General features: G+C 40.6%; 1 protein-coding gene across 3 annotated transcripts in view; it reads right to left on the reverse strand.

Moving 5' to 3' along the window:
* The window catches only part of PLCB1 (phospholipase C beta 1), a 922504-nt gene that overhangs the window by 613193 nt on the left and 290406 nt on the right, over positions 1-18905 (reverse strand). For all 3 annotated transcript variants that reach the window (XM_053573858.1, XM_053573860.1, XM_053573859.1), the window contains one exon: positions 6703-6771. In XM_053573858.1, the coding sequence (XP_053429833.1) occupies positions 6703-6771 (69 nt within the window). The remainder of the gene's footprint in view (positions 1-6702; positions 6772-18905) is intronic.

Below are 18905 nucleotides of genomic sequence, written 5' to 3' on the forward strand. Positions count from 1 at the left end.
ACCTATTTCCCCTATCCCGTGAAGTAGAGGAACCTGTTCACAGGGCTAGAGGCCATGGTATACATTGTTTTCTGGCTCCTAATTCAGTGATATCATGGTGGTGGCTTGAGATCTGCTGGGGTAGAAATACTTATCCAAAGGAAATTAGTAAACACAACAAATCTGAGATTCTTTTTTAAAAAAAGCCCAGTTTACTGCCAGGTGGTGGCTCATGCCTATAATCCCAACACTCTGGGAGGCCGAGGCGAGTGGATTGCTTGAGATCAGGAGTTTGAGACCAGCCTGAGCAAGAGCAAGATCCTGTCTCTAAAAATAGCCAGGTTAGGCTATTGTGGCAGGTACCTGTAGTTTGAGGTACTTGGGAGGCTGAGGAAAGAGGATCACTTGGGCCCAAGCATTTGAGGTTGCTATCAGCTATGATGCCACAGCACTCTACCAAGGGTGACAAAGAGAGACTCTGTCTCAAACCTCCCCCAAAACAGTTTACCAGCCCTATTGTGTCCTCACCCCTAAAGGCTTCACCCTATGTGAGAGCACAGCTGTTTGTCATTTTTGTTCATTGTGGTTTTCCCCCTTCCTATGACAGGGCCTGGCAAAAACAGTCATTGATGTCGAATCGATAAAGAGTAAAGTTTAAAAGCCATCATTTTTATACAGAGATTAGGGGACAAAAGCCAATTCAATTTTTAAAATTTAATTTTATTCTAATCTACCTTATGGGATTCTGCTGATCATGAATTGAACTGTGACCGAGATATTTACAAAGAATCCATATTAAAATTAACATTACATATCTGAAATAATTGCCCTTTACCAAACAAGAGTATCCAACTTTTTCATTTATTTTTTCTTTCTCTGCCACAAGTTGAAAGAATGAGAGTTGTCTTAGGCCCCAAATTCAACACGCAAATGTCAATAAAAGCTGATTAGCAAACAAAAAAAAAAAAGCAGGTCTGTGCATACTTTTCCTGATATCCACACCACAGATAAGCAAAATAAGGCCCCCCCAAATCAGCATTTGGCCTGTCAGCTGCAGGTTGGACACCTCCATGACAGAATGAACTGTTGTCAGATACTAACATGTAAAGCAGTCTCCTTTGCAGTATGAAAATCAAACTACAGAAATATTTTTGGTGATGCTGCCATATGTGACCTTGAGAGCTGAATGCCAGTAGCACTTAGTTTTCATGTACCAAAGTTGGAAGAGCCTCTATGACTGTGAGGTTAAACTCATCAAGATGAAAGGCAATTCCAGAATTGCTTTCAAGAAGCCACATGTGAAGTCTGTCATAAGTATTTAATCCTCTCCGCTTGCCTACAACGTGACCTCATTTTTTTTTTTTAACGTTTATCTGATTTGCTTGACCCAGGTAAGGAGTTTTAATTTAGGAGTTATGCAACCCTTCTCACCATCAGTTTTAGATCTGTAAGACTGGAGAGGCTTGGCTTGACTAATTTCCCAATTCACAAGGCAGAATCAAGGGCTAATAGAACTCACGCACCTTCAACCACAGACCCATATGCCCACGGTACAGGTGGGGAAGTGGAAGGACACACAGAAGACAGATTCCTTAAGCTCATTCACAGCACAGCCAGCATCTGAACCCACACATCAACTTTCTAGTTTCATCTACTTTTCAAAACAGTGAAGGACTCAATACTTCCAAAGGATCCTAAGGGTGAAGAAGTAATCTTTTTTCAGCACCATTTTAAACATCTTTCTGATACATACACCTACAGTCAAAATTACACTTTACATTGTAACCAATAACATAAACACACACCCAAAAATGTTTCACAGAACAACGTGCTCTCCATGTGACACTGATATTTTCAACACTGATATCTTCAATTTGGTCAAGTCTATTCCATGTTATAAATACTACACATGAGCCGCTAAACTAATCTTCTGGGTCAGGAACTACTAACGGATCAGAAGCCATAGTGATTAACCCTTTTAAAAGCAAAGATTCTTTTGAAATGATGATCCAGAAAGTACGAGAGGTATACCAAAGCACCTTGCCCTTACATTAGGCTTCATAAACCCCAGAATAAGAAAGAAAAAATACATACATTTTAGATTTCAAAGAATAAGACTTTTTTTTTCTTTTGGTTTTTACATTTGGATTAAGGAAAAAAAATCTCCCAATTTATTCTTTTTTTTTATTGTTGGGTATTCATTGAGGGTACAATAAGCCAAGTTACACTGATTGCAATTGTTAGGTAAAGTCCCTCTTGCAATCATGTTTTGCCCCCATAAAGTGTGACACACACCAAGTTCCAATTTATTCTTGATGGGAGATTTCAAAACTGGTAACTTGAACAAAGATTATAGACAGAAAAATAGATCTGGAATGGTATGAGTTATGTTGGGAATTGACATTTAAATTCATAAACAGTGGGGCGGTGCCTGTGGCTCCAAGGAGTAGGGTGCCGGCCCCATATATCGGAGGTGGTGGGTTCAAATCCAGCCTCGGCCAAAATCTTCACAAAAAAAAAAAAGTAAGAAAAGAAAAAGAAAAACTCATAAACAGGTCAGCACATGGAAGCTTTCCCATTTCCTGTAAGAGTTATTTCAAATCACAGACGGCATGAAAAACAGTTCATTTTCAATTGTATCCTGCAGACATTCTGGAATACTTTAGTGAAGAACTAGTTGCTCTCGGGGCCCACACCAAGTAGAAGCCAGGAGCTGCCCAGGGTGGCATGCAGAGGACAGCCACCAGGAGGAACCTGATGATGGGGAAAAGACTCTTGCCAGCACCTTAGAAGCCGGGTCAGTGAAAAACCAAGCACCTGATCCCTGGTGACATGAACTAAGCAGCTGAAAGAGACTTCAACTGAACCATGCACTTCCATTAAAATTTTCAATAGGTTCCAGTCACTTTAAAAAAATGATAAGTAAACACCTCCCTGGGTGAGACTGATTTATTAGCGTTGATCCAGCCAGCCCTTCATCTTCTCTTTGCTGCCTAAATTGGATGCAGTTACCACGTCCCTGGGCAACCGGCAGACTTTGTGTAGTCTGCTGCACTTAAAGGCTGCATTTGCCAAAAAAATTAAGAAAGTGCCAGAATGACAGACTACAATTGTCTTTTTTTTTGAGTCTGGGTGGGGCAGAGACAAGATGGCTGACTGAAGCCAGCTTTCCACAGAGGTTCCTGTCCAGAAGGAGAGTTAAAGGACAGAAATTTAGCAAGTAACCTGGTGGATTAGAGCTGTGCCAAGAGAGAAGGTTGGAGAATGCAAATCAACCCTGCTGAGGTGAGCTGTGACCCCAAGGATACAAACAAAAGGTACAAAATTCATCACCAAGCGGACAGGAGTCCCCTCCCCATGAGAACGGCTCGGAGTATCCCATAAACAAACGAGCAAAGTTCAAAAGTCCTCTCATTATACTCCACGGGAGAGACACTCTAAAAACTGGACCTACTTCCCCTACTAGGGTGCCAAGGCGCTCTCCTGCCAGATATAAAACTGTGTAAAACTGTATATATTTTCTAACTACAATTCTGAGCTCCCAGCACTCCCCTCCACTCTCACTCTGAGCTCTGGAGGCCTGTCTCCCAGGAGTCCAGATTCTTGGGTGATTTCTCGAGGGGCATGGACAGGGCCTGGACTGCAGCTGGTCAATGCTGATTCTGCAGCACGGGAGTGAGGAGAGGAAGGTTGGCTGAGAGGGAACCACACTGAAGCAGAGGTGCCCCGAGGTGCAGAGCAGCAGCAGTTTTTGGCAACAACAGGGCTATGTTAACCAGTGTGATGAAAATATATCAAATGGTGTATAAAACCAGTGTATGATGCCCCATGATTGCATTAATGTACACAGCTATGATTTAATAATAAAATAAATAAGTAAATGATAATGATATTACTTCTCCAATTTGAGCCAGGGTTCTCTTTGGCAACTTGCAGAGTTTCAAACGTATTTATTAACATCAACTTCTTACCTGCCTGTCAATCCACAAAGTCCCTTTCTGCTAACCCCTACTCCAATCCCTCTTGCTAACATCCTCTTTTCTAAATTGACTGAGTGAAATGAAAAGTGGCTTCCTGCACATCTGACTTGAAATTTATAATAATAATGTCAGCAAAAAATAATGATAATAATACCAACAATAGTGGCTAACATTTGAGTGCTTATTATTAACCAACAATGTGTTAAAACAGTGCTGCTGAAATTGTGTTGCAAATTTGTTTCTCAAAACTTCGATGCCCACGTATTTGGGAGTAGAAAACAGGTAATAGAATTTTTTAAATTCCCCAAGTGATTCCACAAGCAGTTATATTTGAGAACTCTTGCGCTAAAGGTTTGCTGATAAATTATTTCATTTAATCCTTACGGCAATCATTTGAAGTACTGATTATTATTATAATCATCTTTTAGCCAATGAGGAAGAAGCATGGATTTCAGGAAGGCCATCCAGGTGACAGTCAACAGAACTAAGCTTTGGAGATATTAAGTTGGAGTAAGGTTCTTAAACACCAGCAAGATAAAGGAAGGGGAAAAAGAAAGCCAGGAGCATACACAGTGCACAGGGAAAGAGCTAGTCCCTCAAAGAAAGAGTTGACAGAACAAAACAGTCAGAGCCAAGAGCATCCTGAGTGTTAAAAATTCATCCTGATGTGTTTGAGGATCTAGTTGTGGTTTATCAGCTGAGCACAGGACAGACCCTACTTCTCTTCATTTGTCAAATTCAGTAGACATTTATCAAACTGCATCCGTGAACGAAACTCTTAACTGATAAGCTGTGTGCTGCAATAAAAGAGGCAGATGCAACCAGCACATTGTACCCCATGATTGCATTAATGTACACAGCTATGATTTAATAAAAAAAAAAAAAAAGAGGCAGACACAAGCCTGACAGAAGTTCCCCATGTGGCAGAAGAACTGACACTGACTCCCAGTGAGTGGTGACAAAGAAGGATCTGTTTCCGTGGGGGCAACTGTCTTTAACCAATATTGATATCAAAATTTTAAGTTATGCCAAGAAACTGCATTAAAAGACAAACTTTATAGCTGCCTTATCGATAGAGTTCTTAGAATTAACAGGCTTTCAGGAAACTTGGCTGGAATATCATAGAAGAATAAAAGTTCTTTTCTACACTGAAAACTGTGAACAATTTTGAATCATTAGCAAAGCACTAATTATGATAAGCCCGCCACCACCCTGAGAGACTGCACTATTGAGATTCCGTATTACTACGAACTAGGAGACGAACATAATTAATGGACCAATTTCATAAGAAATACTTAGCAAGCTTTCTTAAAAACAGTTCTAATTCTATTTTTGACATTTCACTATATTCATCTTAACCCTTTCAGTCAAAAGAGCAGCTGTGTGTTTGGTAGAATTTGCCAGCACCCACTGCCTAGTTATGTCTCTCAAGGATAAACAGTCCAGGTAATTTTTGGGGGTTTTTTTTTTTGCATCTCCAGGTCATTTCAGATGTTGAAGAAAGCACTTTGACTTTCAAAAGACAAGATAAAACTTATGGGAAGACACTTAAATAGAAAATCACTAGTTTTATATCAATTATGGAATGAGGCATTGGGCTCTTAAAAGTACTCTTTATTTTCAAAAAACCTTTCTGCTAGAAATGACTCATTTAAAGTACTAAACTTTAAATATATTAAAAATAGTTTTCAACTTTGATGGTGAGTCAACACACCCTACAACTACATACTAGCAGATAATCTAAGTTAAACAAAATGTATGTTCTTCATCCAACATTCAAAAATCATCCTCAAAAAGTAAACAAGCTACAGATACTTCTTTAAATATTTCTCCAGCAAGTTTTTCAAACAAAAACAAATGGCATTGCATGTGACTGATCCCAAAGCTCGCCAGTCTTCCCTAGTAATGTTTGCAGAGTAAGACTATATACTTTTTGGCCACAGGGATGAAATTGCTGTCTGCCTTCCTCCTCTCCTCTCTTGTCCCCTCCCCTCTCTTTCCCTCCCCTTCCCTTCTTCTCTCTCTCTCTGTCTCACTTTCTCTCTCTCTTCCTCCCTCCTTCCCTCCCTCCCTCTCTCTCTTTCTTGCTGTGGGTAGAGTGCCATGGCATCATAGTTCACAGAAACCTCAAACTCTTGGGCTCAAGCAATCCTCCTGCCTCAGTCTCCCCAGCAGCTGGGACTACAGGCATCTCCACTATGCCAGGCTATTTTTTTTTTTTTCACGTAGAAACAGGGGTCTCACTCTTGCTCACGTTGGTTTCAAACTCTTGACCTCAAGCAATCCACCCACCTCAGCCTTCCAGAGTGCTAGGATCACAAATGTGAGCCACTGCTCCCGGCCAAATTACCGTATTTCAAGTGCAAAGCACTTGTGCTTCCTGGGATCTTTAATACATCAGGACTAAAAGTTAGTTCCCTTCGGCTCACAAGGTTTAAAGAATTTTTTTTCCAAATAATTTGAAGCACAATTTTAACCATTTAGAATTACCAAGTAACCTTGGCATTGTTATTTTATTCAAATAAAAATAAAATTAGAGGGCAAAAAGCAAACCCCCATGGCCAACAGCCCATGCACTGTTTTCATCTTTTAATAAAAGTGGAAGTATTTAGGGCATACTGACTGTTGTGTTTTACAACATCTACAACACAGAAACTTTTAATTGAGGCAATTAATTGATATCATGGCACAACTACATAATCAAGGCAGCATCTGGTTGCAGGCACAGTGCTCTGCCTCCTACCTTGGGAGCCTTGGCGTGTCTCCCACATCTGGCGTCCTTGACAAGGCTGAGATCCAATAGCTCTGTCTCCTGGAAGGCAAAAATAGGAAATTGTGAAGCAACCACACAGACTCTTTTTTCTTTGTTTTATGTCCTTGACATCACTTTTAAAATGATAGTACTATCCTGAGACTTGCCTAAAGATTTCTCTGCAGTTAGGACATATTTTTCCCCTTATATCACTTTTCAATTAAATGGGATGGAAAGAAAAAGATGGCTAACTGCTAACTGCTCAGTTTAATATATATTCTAATCCATTTTGAAAGCATAAGGCGTGTGGTGTGAGTCCCTCGTCCATCCTGCAAGTCATTCCTAAATCATGATGAATCAGGCCTTCATGTTCCGATGTTGAAAATAATCCTTAGAGTCAATCTGAGTGTAAGGGAGGGTACGAGGATACCTTGGAGGAGGAGGGAGTGGGGGATTAGGCAGGTGGGGGGAGGAAGATACTGTCATCAGCTCACACTCAGCTCATATGGCCAAGGCAAAGATACACCACCTGCAGTCCCCAAACTTTACACACATAGTTCATGCCCTGATCTTTTCATTAATTATCCATTATTAAACACCTATAGTATGCAAGTTACTCTACGGTGTAAGTCACAAAGGATATAACTGCTTCTCTGGATAGACCTGCCATCAAGTAGGGGCATAAAGAAATGTGAACGTGTGAGACAAGGGAGTGTGTGTTAATGCTCATTTGAAGTTTGCTATAGTGGGGGAATCAACAGAGAAAAGACAAATTTTTCCCCTACATGCTCAGAGAAAAGTTCGTGTAGAGGCCATTAAGCTTGGAGATCAAAAGTAGGGAGGAAGAGGGCTCAACACAGTTGGAAAGGACAACATGTACAAACATCCAGACGAGAAAAGACCAGAGGTGTGGGCTGAGCCTTGGGGTTTTCATGGCCTTGAGACACTTAGAGACTGAGAACGTTGCAGAGAAAGGGTGAGGGAGGCGAAGGATAGAGAGGTGTCTGGGAGCAGAGAACAGCTCACATGCTGGCCCAGTGGCAGGGAGGTAGGGGAGTGGGATGGGAGGACATCCAGGGTTCCGTTGGGCTGGAGCACCGAACTTGTGATGAGAAGTTATGGGAGAGAACACCAGAAAGGGATACAGGCCAAAGGATGCAAACCCTGGAAGTCAGGGCCAGGACATTGAGCCATGAAGTTTAAGACACGCACATCACTGAGTTCAGGCAGCAGACTACCACCAGCCAGACAGCTGAGTTGTCTCAAAGTGACTCTAGATGTCCGACCTAAGTTTTACGGACAATGAGCCAGTAGGGTGGAGGTCTTTAATCCTCCTCCCTCCCCAGGAGGCGGGGCATCAGGATTCAGCTGCCAAGAGACCCTCTGGGCAGGCGCAGCTGTAACTCCTCATAGCCTTGAGGTCCCCAGGTACCCGTAGCTGCTGTTCTCAGGCAACTTCTTCAAGGTTGCACCACTCCAAATGCCGGGTGCAAAATGGTCTGATTATTTTTCCTGCACCCACCATTGTAATGTAATCAGGGCCAAATCAGAGGTGGAGTCCCTCAGCTGTAATGCAAACCCACACAGCAGGTCCAGCAGAGCACCTGGCCCTGGCACCCCTCTGTGTGAGATGAAGGGATGGTGAAAAACAGGGGGTCTCTTCTCTTGCTCATTCTGACCTTCTCAGTTCCCCCTTCCCCACTTTAGAGGGTTCCTTAGCACATTCCATGCTGCGTATGAACCTGTGGAAATCCTCAGGACTGGGAGATATTGGGTAGATGGGTTTATCCCAGTGGAAATGCCAGTCATTAATTCACTTGAATATTAATTACAGAACGCCCACAATGTATCTGGTATAGGCCAATACTCAGGGTTAACTAAAACATGCAAAGATGAGATCCCAGTTTTGAAAAAGCTCTCAACTCTATTCTTTAAAGGAGACATTCAAAGTGCCCTGAAGACATGAGGCACAGAGAGCTATGGCGCCTTAAGATGAGAAGGAGTTTGCACCTAACAACTCTGTGTGTGTGTGTGTGTGTGTGTTGGTGGGTTCAGAGGGAGAAAACAGAAGGTGAACATGCACAGAGGCAGGAATTCTCTGCAGATGAGTACGACACACTCGGCATCTGCAACAGAGGTGTCTGGAGCATTAGCAATAATCACTTTTGTATTTAATGGTCATTACCTGTGTGTCCTATTTATAATTATTCATAAAATACTAGCATTTATGTTTGATGTATTTTTCCATATATATTTCGCTATTCTTTTTATAAGCATGTATAACAAAAATATCACACACACAATCTGTTTACATAACCGAATAGCAACATTTCCTATTCAAGAAAATTCCTCCCAGTTGAACAGGTAATAGACTTAAACTTTACTTGTTTGATTATATACACAGAGCCCAAATTGAGTTCACAAAGAACTTGATCTCAACAGGTGTCATTAGATAGACTTTTATATTATGGATAATGAACATGGTTTTCTACTTTCAGCTCAAGAGGAAAACGTTCATTTCCCAAGCCATGGAGGGGTAGTTAATGCCTGCTGCCCTAGGGATTCATTTCGATACCACAGTCATGAAGAAACTTCTCTTATCCACATATAAAACTGTGTGTGCAGGATAATCACCACAGGGCACAATCAATGTGGGTAATGTAGCATGGGAAAGATCGGATGGAAAATTTGTCCACAGATTTGTTCAGCTAAAAAGTGCTGATTAAAAGTGTCTCCCATTTCTATCAACATTCAACAGCCGCCCCTCTGGAGTTTTTAACTAAATTCTTTTCTCTCTTCCACTAAGAAGAAAATGAGGAACCCAATGCACAGGGCCAGATAAGCGTTGTGTGTGTCATTAAAACTTTTTCTAGGTTAATTTTCTCATGTTTGTACTTTCAACAACCCATTTTCATTATAATAATGCAGTGAAATAATCCCTCTCTTGGCTCCTTTAAGAGTTACTGTTTTCCAGCTTTGAGGAATTCCCCATCCTTCACTCCTTTCTTTAACAGGGAGGTCCCAATGGCACATGAACACAGAAAGCCTGGGTTTGAGTAAGGGCCTTAACATTAATTAGTCATGTGATTGGTCAATCATTCTATCAATTTTATCATCTATTAAATGAGTATGAGCCAGGTGTGGTGGCTCACACCTGTGATCCCAGAACTATGGGAGGCTGAGTTAGGGGAATCTCTGGAGGCCAGGAGTTTGAGACAAATCTGAACAACATAGCAACACCCTGTCTAAAAAAAAGATGAGTATGATAATGACTCTATGCCAGTGGCTTTCAGTGAGCAGGGCGCCGGCCCCATATGCCGAGGGTGGCGGGTTCAAACCCAGCCCCGGCCAAAAAACTGCAACAACAAAAAAAATAGCCGGGCGTTGTGGCGGGTGCCTGTAGTCCCAGCTACTCAGGAGGCTGAGGCAAGAGAATCGCCTAAGCCCAGGAGTTGGAGGTTGCTGTGAGGTGTGTGATGCCACGGCACTCTACCGAGGGCCATAAAGTGAAACTCTGTCTCTACAAAAAAAATAAATAAATAAAAAAAAATAAAAAAAAAAACAATAGTCTACATCAGAGTCACCTGGAAGGCTTCATAAAATACAGACTAGCTGGGCACTGGCCATCAGAGTTTCTGGCTCAGTGAGTCTAAGGCAGGCCTGACAACATACAACTCTAATACAACTTCCAGATGAGGCTGACAGCGCTGCTCCAAGGACTGCCTTCAGAAGCACTGATCCATACTCATAAGATTTCATTTCTAAAGCTTTTTATGTGAACATAATTGATAAAACTATATATTACTTACATTATATGAATAATCAATAATTATCATTTCTTTATATAGGAAACTGTCAAATAAAAACATTACACCTCTTGAATGTAAAAGTGCGCCAAATGGTGAATAATCTAGGCTTCAATAAGACTTAAGAAAAACTATTGCATGACAAATATCATCACTCCTATTTTAATAAGTCCCTTAGGACTAAATTTTATCCTATTACAAATGTCTATTAGCGTTCAGAAACTCAAGCCATCCGTGAAATCATTTGTTTGCTAAAAATGTTCTTCTATATAACTTTTGCATTATACTTCGCAATGTTAGAGACACTTTTAGAAAAGTAGAAGAAAGAAATTTGTTCTCTCTAACCTCTAAGCCAGTGGTTCTCAATCTTCCTAATGCTGTGACCCTTTAATACAGTTCCTCATGTTGTGGTGACCCCCAACTATAAAATTATTTTCGTTGCTACTGTGGGGGAAGGCTGAGAACCACTGCTGTAAGCAATCAAAAAAAGGAGAAGGGGCTTGGGGTACACAAAGGCACATGGACTACCCGGTCAGTACAGAAAGAACACACTAACAGACCTCTTCATTTCCAAGGCCCACAATGATAGCCTGAAAAGCTTGGAGACCATACTCTCAGGACGCCCCCCACCCCAAGACACCCAATGAAGTGTTAATGGATGTGCCTTCTCTTCTTATCAGTTTGAATAAAAGTGAAATAACAGTAATCAGGGTATGGGTTTGTTTATATATATATATATATTTTTTTTTTTTTGCATGAATGATGAGAACATGGAGACAAGTGAGCTAAGGGAGACTAAATTGCCTTTGATGTTTACTCTTCAGCAGGAAGATTTCAGTCCATCAGCCACAGACATACTGTGAGGTAGATGAGCCGTGAAATCCACTCCAGACTCAGGAAAGAATACAATTAACAACTCAACTCTTTCCAGAATACCAATTTCTATGCATTGTTACTAAATTCCATTAGTCGCCCAATATAATAACATGCTTCAAGTTCACACAACATATAATCACAGCCACAATTACAGTCACAAGCATTTCACAAAGAGGATATTAATGACTGGGGCATGATTACGTATATCTTCATAGGTGTGGAGGTTCATGAAATTCTTTGGCCTTAATTTACCAAAAGTAGAATACATTCAAATATTTTATTGACTGCCAAACATCCTTAAAAGCATAATCCTTAAAAAAAGAAAAATCTATTTTCAAGCCCTTTAATGAATAATTTTAAAGAGAAGCAGATGGATCTAGACTCAACTCTGTTCTTTAATTTTATTCTTTTTCTGAGGGCGTGAGAAATCTGTGCAGTCTACCTCACAAAGAAATCCCGATACTGAGCACCACCTGGTCTCTTGTTTTCTTTGTTCCCCAGGCATGATTTTCGCCTTTCTTTCCACAATCTGCAGTGGTGAGACTCAATGTAGGAACCACCAGTGGAAATAAGATATGCAGGTTATCAATAACACACACAGCTGAGAAAAGACAAATAGATGACACATCTGGCTTGCTTTGTGTAGGTACACTTAGGTTTACAAATTTCACAGAACTAGGCACAGAAACTGTAAGTTCTCCCTTGGAATCATCACTTGTTATCAATGCGATATTAGGCAAATTATTACAGATGTTCATGCATGCCTTGTATCCTCACCTGTCATAGATGTAGACGCCAGCACCGTCTTCCTTACAGGGCTGCTGCTAAATCAACTGAGATGTAAAACTTAGATTTTCTCTTTGCAAGTGGGGACCACTGCATACTCCTACATTCTCATGCTGGCAACACTTCCCATTCCAAGTGAAAAGGGAAGGATAACTAGGAAAGAAGGTGAAAGTTGCTAGGTAAAGCACCCATTGATAGAAGAAAAACGGACTGCAACTGGGCAAAAGAAAAAAGATGCGAAGACCTAGGACTCTATAGATATTTCATAAAAACTTAAAACCTAAATCAGAGAAGTAACTTCTAGAGAAAGCTCATTTTCACTTTTATGTGTCATGGTTAAATGCAAAATAGGATTAATATTTAAAATGGAAAAAAAGTGATGGGACCATTTCTGTGTTATGGGTTGTATTGTAACTATCTATTGACCTGGGGCTTTTCCACTTGCCATGAATCCCATGACAAAAAGACTCTGCTCTTTCATGTCCATTTGTAAGGTACTTAATGGAGAGTCCAGCACAGAGGCGATATTGTATCCGGTTTACTGAATGAATGACACCCTGCTTAGACTTAGATGTTGTCAGAGTTTGTCACTAACAGGAGCATAGTACATATACTATTAGCCAGATTCCTCTTTACCCACAAAACTAACAAGATGCCTAATTGTTACAAGCAACACAGGGACATAGAAAGTAAACACAGTCATGTGAACTACTTTCTATGCTCTCCTGTCCTCTTCAACATTGTAGAATAAATGGGGATCCAAAGCTGGTGGATATTATCCATTCTACTCTTGAGTCTGAATGTCATGACTGGCCGTACTTTCAAATTCTTTGGCCCAGTGGTATTGGCAGGTATATGCATGAGACAGATAATACAGAAGATCCCTCCCTTCCTTCCTCCCTTCCTCTCTTCTTTCTCTCTTTCTCTCTCTCTCTTTCTTTTTTTCCCCTGTCCTCGCTTCCTTTATTGTCTCATTGCCTCTCCCAGGAAGATAAGGAATCCAAGAATCTACCAAGATCTGGAGTTCACGCATTCTTTGAGGAGATGTGGTTTGAATACAGGGAGATATTGGACCCAAAGGCCAGGCAATTTCTCTCAACACATTTTATAATCCTACAGGGCTGTTCATTGAGGTGCAAACACAACACAAACTGAAAAAATTATGGTGATGAGATTAAGAGTTCCTACCAATAAAAAAGGCAAAGTCAAGTGATACAATTACTAACAGTAATAGTAATCTCACTCTTAACAATAAAGAAGCAACAACGTGCCAAGAATTGTAAGAGACGACCTGCAGGTGTTATCTCATCAGTTTTTGCAAAAACACTGTCATGTGAGAACTGTTATTCTTTCATTTTGCACTTTGCAGATGAGCGGACTAACTGCTGTTGGTTAACTGCGCAACCTCATCCCAAATTTTTGCCTACCTGTGCTAGACAGAATTCTAAGCTGGTTTTCCTAATTCTGGCCCTCGTATCCAAGCTTCTTCCTTTTGAGTATGAGAAGAACCTGCAATTGACTTATAACCAAGAGAATATGGCAAAGGACATGGGCTATCACTTCCATGACTGTATTACATGATATGGCAGAAGTGAAGGGATATTGTATCCAATAAGGTTCCCAGTTGGATGACTTAAATTTAACTAATCAGCAGTATCTTGGGTGAGTCTTTCAAAAGAGGATCTGGAAACGAGAGAAAAGCAGCAGCTATTTTGTGAGCTGCCTAAGAAAAAGAAGCCCTCTGCATAACAGCTTCATTTCCACACTGCAAGGAACTGAACTTTGGCAAAACACAAATGCCCTTAGAAGAACTTGAGCTCTTGGTGAGAACACAGCCCAGTAGACACCTTTATTTCAGCTTTTTGATACCCTAACCCACGGAAACTATGAGATAATAAGTCCTGTATATCAAGTGCCCAAGGTTCCTTATATACCCAAACCTATCTTTTTTTCCCCTAAAAATTTATTTATCAATATAGATAAAGGAGCAGCAGTATTAACTGAGTAATCCAAATGTCAGAATAAGCAACTTAAATCTTTGCTCATGTATAAGAAAAATATCATGATAAATAGAACACAATGCTTGAATTTGGAGGCTGTCCCCATAACAGGAAAATGTGACAATATTAATATGTCGGCAGATCAAGTTAATTTTTTCTTTGTAGATTACCAGATGAGATAGTTCAGCTTCTGGATATGCAATAGCCAAGTTTTCTCCTTCTTAATTCTTTCTTCAGCAACCTGAGAAACTGTTATATATCCATCTAAGAACAAAGTATTTCTTAAGTTGAATGTTAAATGCAGCTTAACATAAAATTACATTTATAGCAACAAAGCTTTACTAAGACATAAAATCAAAATTAGTAAATCTTAATTTTAACAGCAGTTATGGTAGAGCTGGGTGCATTTATGACTCTGAGGGGAAATACCGCCACACCTGCTTCTAAGATTCTAGGACACATCATTCAAATGATGAATGAAAAATGGGTGAATTTTAAGATAATAGTAACCGGCTACATTTTAGCCTTATTAAGTTGACATTATTAAAAAACAGAGGGAAAAAAATCTGTAATCACCATGGAAACTTTCCTATATATTCTAAAGATGAATAATATCAGGAATGTATTGGGTCTTTATGAATAATATGTCTTATTTTCCTAGTTCCTTTTTATTACCGGGCATCTCTTAGAGGGATTCGTCACATTTCTGCGGACAAATAACAATTCTGCATTTCTAAGTACTCAGAGTTTTTTTAAAAAATAATGAAAACAGTGGTAATAAAGGTTGCATTGCCACAATTTTCTATTATGGCCTGTGGTAAGCAGAAGTCCTCATTTGGGGCTAATCAGATTAAGTAGAAATAGCCATCATTTTGCAAATAGTTTCATAAGTGCTAAAAACTATCTTCATGAATATTTTGGATGAGCATCAAATCTGATTTCATAAAAGGTCTTTTGAAAAGAAATATGAAAATGATATAGATTTAGCAGGCGAACAAGCTGTTTCCACTTGAAAAGTCCAGATGATGAAAACGTAGCCAGATTTTTCCCTCTGAATCATCCGAAATGTTATCTCTGCTTTACACCTGTTTTACTGTGGCCGAACAGACATCCAATCTTTTTTATCTGGAAGTCCAAGCTGCTCCTATTCCATCAACCCTACCTTGATACAACATTTGAGCACAGCACTTTTCTGCGTATATGACTTAAATTTCTTCATTTCTCTAGAACAGTGGTTCTGAAAGTGCAGTCCCTTCACCACCTGCATCAGTATCACCTGGAACCCTAGATCTACCAAATCAGAACCTCTGGGAAGGTCCAACAATCCGTGTTGGGTGATTCATCTCAGGGTGATTCAGACACAACCTGATATGAATTGGCCTAGAAATTAAGCAGGGCCAGAACTTGTAGGACATTCTGACTCTTGGACAGGCTACCTAGATCTATTTGTAAAATAACCACATCAGCATTCATGGTTATATTCAAAATAACCATTCGTAGCAATGACAGAACTACTAATAAATCTGTTTGCAAAAAGTTTACTTCAGCCTCCTGTGTTCCTCAGTAGCTCTAATATCACTGTAGATTATAGCAGCAATTTCTACATTGGGCCCTGGAGGCCAGACAGTGTCAAGGAGAGGTTCTAAAGAGGATTGGCCGATTTCCACGTTCTGATTCAGCCTGCGCATGATAGATACATCTGGGCTAGCAACCAACGCATTTCCTTTTCTCCCTAATCACCCAGCCATGGCATGTCTGGTGATTTTCCCTGTTTTCTGAAGTATAGATAAATGGCATTTATCTTTGGCTTACATAAGTAGCAGACAGTTTGTTATACATACCTGGGTAGTTTAATTTTTAGCTAGCTATTCATTCCAAAATATACCATAAACTTTTCTGCTATACAAAGGTTTGCATTTTGATGATTTTTTTTAATCTCAGCTGACATCCTGAATATGCAAAAATTAATACATTTCCCAAAATGAGATATTTTAAATTGTCAAGCATGGGAGAATGGGCCCCCAAACCCAGATCAAAGAAGACTTGCTTCTTGAGTTTTTCTCACTTTTGGTTTTGATTTTCTGGCAAGAGGGAAGAATCCAATTGAGTCTTTCCTTTTCTTTTCTTTTTTTTTGCAGTTTTTGGCCAGCGCTGGGTTTGAAACCGTCACCTCCAGCACTGCAGCATGTGGGGCTGGCATCCCCCAATTGAGTCTTTTCTAATGCTTGACTAATTTGTAAGGGTAAGGAATACATGTGTCTAATGCCAAGTATCATGCTTAATTGAATTTTCCAGAGAAGAATGTTCACTGAGTCAACCAATAAATCAGTCCCAAGGTTTTGCCCAAGTGCTATAAATTCGCCAGAAATAAACTCTTCTTTTCATTCAATTGTTGATCAATTTCCACACTATTGCAAGTACACAAAATGAGGCTACCTGTTCATATCAAGAACTACACGTGATGGAAAACTAAATTCAAGGGCATTTTCAAGTTACTTGGGAAATTTGCATAAAGCTTCTGCCGGAGCTCTATTAATGCTCACCTGGCTCCCTGCTGGACTCCTTTACCAGGCCAAACATCCATCCCCAGTGTCTGCCTGTCTTACTGCTAACAATGGACACTGTGGTTTTTGGCTTCCTAGTGCCACTTCACCCAGAGGTAAGATGTACCTGGAGGGCTATATACCCTAGAGAGCTCAAAGCTCTTGTCTTGACACAAGCAGGAACGTGAGAGCCCAGCAACTGTGCCCTGGGCATCTATTTACCTAATCCCCAAATCCAAGTCCATAATAAACATACACTGATCTCCAGGTGTAATTAATGCTCTGGCGTTCTCTGAAGGTTAGGTTGAAACTGGGCTTCACCTGAAAACTCACCCTCACTTGGCTCTTTCCCTTCTCTGCCCTGTCCCTTCCACTCTGTTGCTGTTATCTCCTGACAGCCTGTCCTTAATAAATCACTTGTACATAACCCCTTGAATCTGGGTTTGTTCAGAGAACATGATCTGAGAGCTATCACTTGTACATAATAAACTTAGAAAATAATGCCACCTTGGAAATTATTCTGAATCACATATAAACTATTTTGTTAAATTGGAATTTATTTTTATTTAATTACTGTTTTGCCTTTTGATGTATTTCTATATGTTTTGGGAATGTTTTAAAAATTGTCTTTGAGAACAGTTTTGATCATTATGATAGAGCTACTGAATAGCATTCTGTGAGACTGTGAGTTTTCAGAAATCACACACTGTGTTTTATCTTGTATTATCTTTTATCAGATTTTAAAATATATTGACCATTTCCTGGGAAAACATATGGGTAAAAACCACCTAATCTAATATGCACATAGTATCCCAAATGCTTTATCATCTGAGACATGAATTATTATTTATTTCAGATTAATTTGAGAGTACAAAGAAATAGGTTACGATGTTGGCATTTGTTGGGTAGAGTTCCTTTGATAATTGTGTCCAGCCCCCAAGAGGTGTGCCATATACCTTAACATTGCCCTTTACTAGGGAGCACACCCATCCCCCACCCCGCCTCCCTTCACCCCACTCCCCCTCCTCCACTTTGAATTGATTAGAGTTTTTCTCTTATGTGGGCATGTATTAGATTGTCTACTGGCCTCATATTAGTATTGAATACATTGGATACTTGCTTCTCCATTTGTGATAATTCACTAAGAAGAATGTGTTTCAACTCCATCCAGGTTAATACAAAAGACTTTAAAGTTTCCATTTTTTATGACTGAATAGTATTCCATGGGGTATATATACCACAGTTTATTAATCCATTCCTGGATAGGTGGACATTTAGGTTGTTTCCACATTTTAGGGATTGTAAATTGAGCTGCGATAAACAATCTAGTGCAAATGTTCCTATGATAAAATAATGTTTTTCTCTCCTGGGTAGATGCCTAGTAATGGAATTTCAGGATCAAATGGGAGGTCTACTTTGAGCTCTCTGAGGTTCTCCATACTTCTTCCAAAAGAAGTGGTATTAGGGCCTGCGGGGACCTCCGTAAGAGCTGTGCTGTGACCTGTGATCGGTGCCTGCCTGGACCTCCGTAGAGCTGCACAGCGACCCACGACTGGCGACCCATGACCCGTGACCCTCACCTGCCTGGCCTCTGCATGTCCTGACCAAAAACTCTAGGAGCCGTGCAACCCCGTGTCCTCCCTCCTATACCCTCCCTGCCTCCACACCGGCCCACTCGTCTGGCCAGGGACTCAGGTAGCCGAGTCCCGTCCAGAGACCTCCCTGCTTCTGCGGAGCCCGTCTCCTGGTCAGAGACTGCTGGAGCTGTGGACCCTCTGTGCCAAAGTCAATGGGCGCCATGCACTCCCAGAATGGTGTGCACCACCCACCGCCCTGTTGCTGGATCTGGGTGTGTCACACACTGGAGGTGCTCCCACAACCAGAATTCCCCAGCTGGGGGGCAGCCCCAGAGGAAATACACAGGTTCACTACCTTACAAAGAACCAGCAACAATAGAGTGATCCCGCTGAGGTCTAATCTTGGAGAGACACCTCCTCAACTCTGAGGATGGCCAGAGGCAACAGTGAAAAACAATCACAAGGAGAAATCAACAGAAAAACTCTGGCAATATGAATAATCAGAGTAGATACACTCCCCCAAGGAACAATGGGGCAGACACAACACAAGATCCCATGCACAAACAAATAGCTGAGATGTCAGAAATTGAATTCAGAATCTGGATA

The sequence above is a fragment of the Nycticebus coucang genome, chromosome 21 (genome assembly GCF_027406575.1).
Source record: "Nycticebus coucang isolate mNycCou1 chromosome 21, mNycCou1.pri, whole genome shotgun sequence".
NCBI classification, from domain to species: domain Eukaryota; kingdom Metazoa; phylum Chordata; class Mammalia; order Primates; family Lorisidae; genus Nycticebus; species Nycticebus coucang.